The 7,687-nt window shown below is 40.1% G+C and overlaps 1 protein-coding gene across 3 annotated transcripts; it reads left to right on the forward strand.

Moving 5' to 3' along the window:
* Nucleotides 1–4,444: 4,444 nt before the first annotated feature.
* On the forward strand, nucleotides 4,445–6,525 carry bola1 (bolA family member 1). Of its 3 annotated transcripts, XM_078932692.1 has the most exons (3): nucleotides 4,557–4,575; nucleotides 4,717–4,777; nucleotides 5,885–6,525. In XM_078932692.1, exon 3 carries the CDS (start codon nucleotides 5,901–5,903, stop codon nucleotides 6,351–6,353), a length of 453 nt encoding a protein of 150 aa, XP_078788818.1. In that variant the 5' UTR covers nucleotides 4,557–4,575; nucleotides 4,717–4,777; nucleotides 5,885–5,900; the 3' UTR covers nucleotides 6,354–6,525. The 3 variants fall into 3 exon arrangements, with proteins under 3 accessions (XP_004078426.1, XP_078788818.1, XP_004078427.1); XM_004078378.4 differs by lacking the exon at nucleotides 4,717–4,777 and having other exon boundaries at nucleotides 4,445–4,575; XM_004078379.3 differs by lacking the exon at nucleotides 4,557–4,575 and having other exon boundaries at nucleotides 4,583–4,777.
* Nucleotides 6,526–7,687: the final 1,162 nt, after the last annotated feature.

A 7,687-nucleotide genomic window follows, 5' to 3' on the forward strand; every position in this document is an offset into this window, starting at 1 on the left:
GTACAGAATAGTGCGATGGAACTGACTTGCTCTCCAAAGCAGAGAAGCGCTGGTTCAATTCCCCGTCTCAGTTTTGTTGTTTTCGGTTTTTGCCGATCCTTGACAGTCATCAGCTCAAAGGAACAAAGCAACACAGTTCTGCTGTAGACAGATTAGCACAGTGGGAGTGTTTCTGTCCTTGAAGCGGGAGAGTGCAGGTTCAAGTCCCAGTCAGGAACATCGAGGTGTTCAGTCGCCTCACAATTCAAGCTGCGGCTAGGAGGAGTCAGGACGCCAGGGAAGGGGGCTTACATCTTTGCCCCCACCCACCCACCCACCCTGAGGAAGGAGGACCAGGAGAAGAGGATCCCAGAAGATGTGCATTTAGACAGATCCATGCAGGATGCAGCTTGGATGTGTGGAGGGTCTGCGTACTGTAGATGCAATACAGGTAGAACAACACCTGGAGGTGGTGGGCAGGTGAGGGATGGAGATGGTGTAGGTAAGTAAAACTTTTATTTACAGACTAGCTAGCAACAATTTAGGTTTTGATAGTTCTAATAGTTAGCACCAACCTTTAGGTTGAGAAAGACAAGATTTACTAAAAGTATAGTACCATGTAGTGTTTGTAGCGTGAAGGTACAATCATGATCTAGTTGCAGCTTCTACATATTAGAAAAATCTACCCCCCCCCATTAATAGTCTAGTTGGTTTAGCCCTCCTGTCTGTTCTAGTCTTCTAGGTACCTGTCTCACTACTAGTTAGCTGTAGCTCTAATATCAACCTTCATCAACTATCTTATAGCACAGAAGTCGTTGATCTCCTACCAGACTAAAGATGAAGCCACACCCCTTCCCAGCATCCCTGACTCTTCCTCACCCCAAGCATGAGTTGTGTTACAACTAGCCAGGATTTGAACCTGCACTCTCCTGCTTCAAGGACAGAGACACTCCCACTGTGCCAATCTGTCTACGGCAGAACTGTGTTGCTTTGTTACTTTGAGCTGAAAACGCTCCACATGTTTCAAAAATCAACAATCAGGTTTAAAGTCAGACTATGACATCTACTTCCTAAGGACCCTTATTCTAACTGGGAATTGAACCAGCACGTTCTCACTGGAAGCACAGGGACACTGCCACCACACTACTCTATCTGTGTCAGAGCAGGGATTCTGGTCCATGAAGGATCTTCACGCAGAGTCAGCTTTTATAGCAACTGTTAATGAGTCAGGAATTGAACCAGTCACTCCCGCTGCACTATTAAAGCACCACACAGGTCCAAACAAAATGTCCTTTTTCAGTTTTTAAACTAATTTGGATTTATTACTACATGACAGTTGTTTAACTCACTGGTACATCCTTTAATCCATTTGTAACGTCACACTTAAACATAAAACCAAGTCAAAGAGATTTCATCATTACACAGAACATTCTTCTAATGCTTTATTTCTGCTTTAGCTATAAAAAATGCCCTTATAAACATACTTTGTAAAAATTTCAAAACATTTAAGGCATGACAAAATGTTGAAAGCTTTTATCAATTTAGTGTCTATCTATCTTTAGAACCAACTGAATCCTTTTCAGGGCCACATGGTTGCTGGAGCCTATCTCAGCTGCTTTTGCACTTTTGGGCGACAGTGGCTCAGGTGGTTGAGAGGGTCGTCCAATGATCGAAGGGTTGGCGGTCGATCCCCGCTCCCACCAGCCAAAATGTCGTTGTGTCCTTGGGCAAGACACTTCACCCTCCTTGCCTCCAGTGTGGCTCCACTGGTGTGTGAATGCGCATGAATGATCCTGGTGATGGTCAGAGGGGCCGTAGGCGCGAAATGGCAGCCACGCCTCTGTCAGTCTGCCCCAGGGCAGCTGTGGCTACAACCGTAGCTTACCATCACCAAGTATGAATGAGGAGTGAATGAATAATGGACACAATGTAAGCGCTTTGGGTGTCTTGAAAAGCGCAGATAAATCCAATCCATTATTATTATTATTAAAGGCAGGATACGCCACGAAAAAAACTCCCTTTATGTTTTTGCTTTCATGTTGATGGAGCCAAAGAATGCGCATTTATTTTTGATGCATATTTATAGGCATTAAGGGATGAATGCATTGTTTTTGTCTATTATTCAGGATATACACTTATTTATTTACCTTCTGTCATGGTATATTTGGGATGCACGAGCAGCATTCCAAAGAAACGGATATCCAATCTGTTTTGGAAACGTTCTGAGGGTATGCACGGATTTCAGGCAGCAACACCAGCTTTACATGTCAAAATGTAAATTGTTTTCGCTATTCTACTCACAAATATCATAATGAAACACTCCAAAACAGTTTTTGGAGGTTAACTGTATATATTTCATACTGAAAGCAGTTTAAAAACATTTTAGTATCCAGTTGTTCTCAAATAAAACACTTAAATTTGACTTCAGTTCAAAGTTTGTTTTTTTACTTGCTGGTATTTGCATTAAATGACATTCCAAACAACTCCTTTTTTCCCAATTTTATTTGAGATGTATGTACATAATATGCAAAGTTCGCTGAACAATAAGTAAAAAGAATAACAGAAAAATTTATAAGGATTTGAAAATTACAGGCAAAAACATTTGTATTAAAAGAGAAACAATTTTTAGTTTCCTCACAAACCAACAAGGGTTTTGTTTAATTCACACAAAGAATAGAGGATGAACTCCTGAGGACCAGACTGTGTGGACGACCCAGCAGCCCCCCCCTGAAGCCCTTAAATTTTAGTTCAAGTTGGAGACTTGTGTCATAAATAACCGGAAGACAAAAACGATTTTTAGAATGTTCTCTAAAAATTGTGTTGAGAGAAAATGGCCGTCCCTGGTACACATGATGCGCTGCTGTCCCCTAATGGGTTAGTGCGGGGGTCGACAACCTGCGGCTCAGGAGCCGCATGCGGCTCAGGAGCGCTGCCCTAGTGGCTCCCTGGAGCATTTTCAAAAATGTAAAAAAATGGGGCAGAGTAATATATTTTTTGTTTTAACATGGTTTATGTATTAGGAAAAACAAGACAAACATTCTTAACTGTTTCCAATGCTGTAAAAATGTGTAGAATAAATATTAAATTTCAACATTCATAGCCTGCGACACACGTTTCTACCAGCAGGGCAGCGTTAGGCAGGTGGCTGATGGAAATGAACCACCGTCAGTTCCGTACATTGCTTAACAATTCACCCTCCACTCAGCGAGGAGAACGTCACAACGCCGTTCCACGGCTGGGGCATTAAATATCAAGACAATCTGCTCTCTAACATTACCAAGAAAAAAACTCATTACGGTTTGTTGGTGCTGCTGATCAGTTAGAGGGCCCACAAATTAAATTTCGCTTAGGGCCCCCGGAAGACCAGGGCCGGCCCTGCATTCAGGTCTTTTCTTAGGGGGGCTGGAATGGGTCAAAAACAACAAACAAAACCGGATCTTTGTTGGGGAAACAAACATCACTGAATCAAAATGAAAACATCCAAGAAGTAGCCTATAATTTCTGTTAAGATTAGATATAAATGCCCTATTCTATTCTAAATTCAAGTATAACATTTTTTATTTTTTCAGTAATTACTAAAACTGCTAGTTGCAAAACCAATAAGCCTTTTGCAGCCTTTTTTAAACCACTCATTGTACTGACTGCGTACCAGAAGGCAGCCAAGAGAAATGAATTCAAAGATAAGAAACTTTCCACAGAACACAAACAGAAAAAGTTCAAGCAAACAGGAAATTAACTACGGTAGTCATGTAAAAAACAACACGAAATCTAAGATAAAACAAAAAAAGTATTATTTTGTTGTAGTAAAAAAATTACTAAAATTGTTTTTGTTTTGTTACACAAAAGATCATCCACTGCCAACAGAAATAATAGACTTCTTTTAATAATATTTTCTTATTTATGAGCTAAGAAGAATTATGAATTCTGAGGCTCATAACTTGTTTTTCTGCAGAACCTCACTGGAAATATGTTTGATGCTAATAGTTATGATTTGGTGAAAGAAATCAAAACATTTTAGCATCTAATTGGGATTTCCTGTGGGACAGACAGACAAAATGTGAATCCCTGACAAACTGGACATCATAGTGATGGACAAGAAGGAGAAGAAGGTTGTGGTTATAGATGTCAAAACCCCGACAACTGGGGCTGTGATGGGGTAACCCAGTCCAGAAGTGTGCAGGTCTATGGGCCTTTAAGATCAGTTTATTTTACAGATGTGAAAGTAACAAACTCGTTTACATTGGATTGCCTCAACATGCGTCAAAAAAGATGATCTGAAGTCTGTCATCCTTCCCTGGTGTAAGCTGCTTAAATAGGACTCTCACATTAATCATGTACATAGAAAACCACGCAACCATATACCTGAATCTGTTACAGTCGAAACAAACATTTAACACATTTTATTCTCCATAAAATTCAATATAATTTTGTTAGTTTGTAAGAAAAAATTAAATATTTGAAATGCCTAACGTAAACAGGAAAACTCGGTGTCGGCCTCTTGGTATGCTGCAGTTCCACCCCTATTCGACAGATGGCGGTAGTCGGCAGAAAGGTTATCGGTACGCTAACCATCAATAAAAGAAGAAGGCTGTAGAGGTAAATAACTCCACGATTTGTAATAAAATTACATTTTAAAATGATCAGATGTCATCTACGGTTATGTTTATAATAGAATTGCGTTTAAAGTTTGAGGAGTAAAGAAGTTGTTTTCTGTTTTGACACCATTACGTAACGTAGGGTTTGTTTTAAATTAAGCTAGCAGCTCATGCTAACAGACGACCGGAGTCTTCGTCTAAAGGTAATTCGCTTTTCTTTACCGGTTTAAATGCAACTATTGTTGCGCTTTTGATGTATATACGTTCATAATTCTCTAAAATAACAGAGTTTAAGGCTCCAGTGCCCCCAAAATGACCTCACCTTAGAAAAACTGGCGCCCTCGTGTTTTGTAGTTATTGTCACTATTTTACATCGATGTTTTTGATAAAACTCACCCGCGATCGATGCTTTAAACGATTATATTTGTTTTTTAAACAACAAAAAGGTTTTAAATTTTGAAACTGAAACATCCAGGAAAGCGGAAAATAAAAACAAGACTGCAGATCATTTTTCAGCTTAGTCGAATAACCATAATAACTGTTAGTGTTTACATCTCTGAGATAAAAAAAAAATGTATAGTAAATATAAACATTTCTCAGTGTGTGGTTAAGGAAGATAAGATAGAAAGACAGACTTAATTTTAAGTTTTAAGTTAAATTCTAAGTTAATAGTTTTAAAGTTATCTGTTTTGTTTTACAAAGTTTTGCTCCAAATTCCAGTTTGTTTCACCTTTTTTCTGTTTTGTCTTTGCGTTTTATTTCCTTCCTTTATTTTAAGAAAACTTTGAAACTAAACTTTTACCAAATCTTTATATCTAAACTAAGCAAATATTATTTCTTAAATAAAACACAGCTTGAGCTGAAAAATTAAATCAGCAGATTAGTTTTCTTCTATATGAAATGAATTTGGCTTTTAAGAAAAGTTTTTCTTCATAAAACAATATTTTTTTTAACATATATTTTTAGATAAGTACTCCTTTTATTAAGTAAATACTTTTGAAGAAAAATAGTAATTATAATTGATCAAACTTATTCTCCAGCCATGTTTACTATTCTTTATTTCTCTTCTAAAACTCCTTTTCTTTTGAACTGTTTTTTTTTGTGTAAAAATATTTAAATAAATAACCAATTATATATATATTTAAATCACAGTTCATCTACCTGATTTAGACAAATTTGATCATTTTTTCTTTCTTTCTTTTTTTAAAATAAAAGCTACATTGATGATTTAAAGTTGGTTAAAGGTATTTGCCTCCTGATCTCATTTACCATCGTGGCCTGACGGAGCTCTGCTGTAACTCCTCCACCAGGTGGTGTCCCGCCCCGATGCTCCCCTGTGTCCTGCGTTCCGCCCGGCCCGCCTCAGTCCGCCTCTCCGCAGCCCGGCCTTTGGCTCACGTCAGGCCGCACATGGACCCTGACCCCAGCCGCCCTGTGGAGCGGGCCATCCGGACCAAACTGACCGAGGCCCTCAAACCCGACCACTTGGAGATCCACAACGAAAGCCACATGCACGCCGTTCCTCCGGGATCCGAATCCCATTTCCGCGTTCTGGTGGTCAGCTCTCAGTTCCAGGGCCTGCCTCTGATTCAGCGCCACCGCCTGGTTAACGATGCCCTGAAGGAGGAGCTCAGCAGCCGCGTGCACGCTCTGGCCATCCAGGCAAAGACTCCTGAGCAGTGGGAGAGCAGCCCCGCCCTGGCAAAGAGTCCGGCATGCATGGGGGGTTCGAGGGGCGACCACACAGTGGAGGAGAAGCTGAAGGCCGGCCGAGAGTGACAGTTCATGTAGCGATGAGTGGGATGCAGTGTGTGTGTCACCAACAAGGACTGTGAATGTAAATAAAAGATGACATTATAACAAATTCAAAAGCTGTTTTGAAAAACTTTATTGATCATTTGTATCAATGTAACGGAACTTAATTTCTATTAAAAACAAAAAATCGTAAAAATGCTTTCAATTATTAAAAAAAAAAAAAACTACATTTTTCCAACACAGGAAAATGTTGAGAATGGTGAGTTCATCATTTCCTTCCAACCATCCATTTTTTATATCCATTTTGGGGTCATGGGGTGTCAGTCTGTCACAGGGCACACAACTACTCCCACTCACACCTTGGAGTAACCAATTACTTGACCTATGAAACACGCTTCTGGACGGTGAGGGGAAGCAAAGTTCCTGGAGAAATGTCCCGCATGCATGGGGAGAAGATGCAAACTCCACACACAAAGAAGGTCCCAGGATTCTAACCAGATTTTCAGTTTTTAGTACTTTATTCTTGTTTGTTCGGTTTGGATCGCTGTTTTCACAAAAGTTGGACTATTTGTTAGCAATATCTATGCTGATCGTCACGACGGGTCAAATAAAACATCAGTTCAGAGAAAACGTTCACCTCTAACCACTTGTTTTTGTTCAGATGAAGAAGCTAAAGTTTGTTTTAAAGAAGCCAGCACAGTGATACAGAACATTTCAGCTATGTGACCAGAACTTCTTTTAAATAAATAAAATAAATTTATACTGTATTCATCCCTCAATGGGGAAATTCTTCTCCGCATTTGACCCATCCCCTGGGGGAGCGGTGAGCTGCAGCTGAACCGCGCTCGGGAGGCAGTAGTGTTAAGGGCCTTGCCTAAGGACCCCCACTGGGTGATGGGGGCTCGCCATTGATATGGTAATTGCCCCCCAGTACCATTGCTTATTCCCCTCTGGGAATCGAACCCTGGATTCCTGCATGGTAGCTTGTCACCTTACCAACCGAGCCACCCAGCCACTAAAGGTGTGTGTTCTCACTTTTTAATCCACACCCAGCATCCAATCAGAATCGAGTATTCACCACTAACATTGCGCTGCTTTCAGGCCATTCCAAACCCTGTGACATAACAGAAAATAGAAAACCAATAGTGGCGCAGATTGTTTGTTGTTTTAACAAGCCCTGAGATGCCGCCCACCTTTAAAATTGCACCCCGGGCAATCGCCCGTACAGCTTTGCGTAAAATGCTACTGACTGAACAGAAAAATCACAGTTTTGTTCAGTCTGTCTTTTTTTTTTCTGTTGCCATAAATTAAAAATGGCATTTTTTTCTAAAAAAACAAAGCAAAATCAAAACGTTTCA

Source organism: Oryzias latipes, chromosome 16 (assembly GCF_053564925.1).
Source record: "Oryzias latipes strain Hd-rR chromosome 16, Olatipes_Hd-rR_3.1".
Lineage (NCBI taxonomy): Eukaryota > Metazoa > Chordata > Actinopteri > Beloniformes > Adrianichthyidae > Oryzias > Oryzias latipes.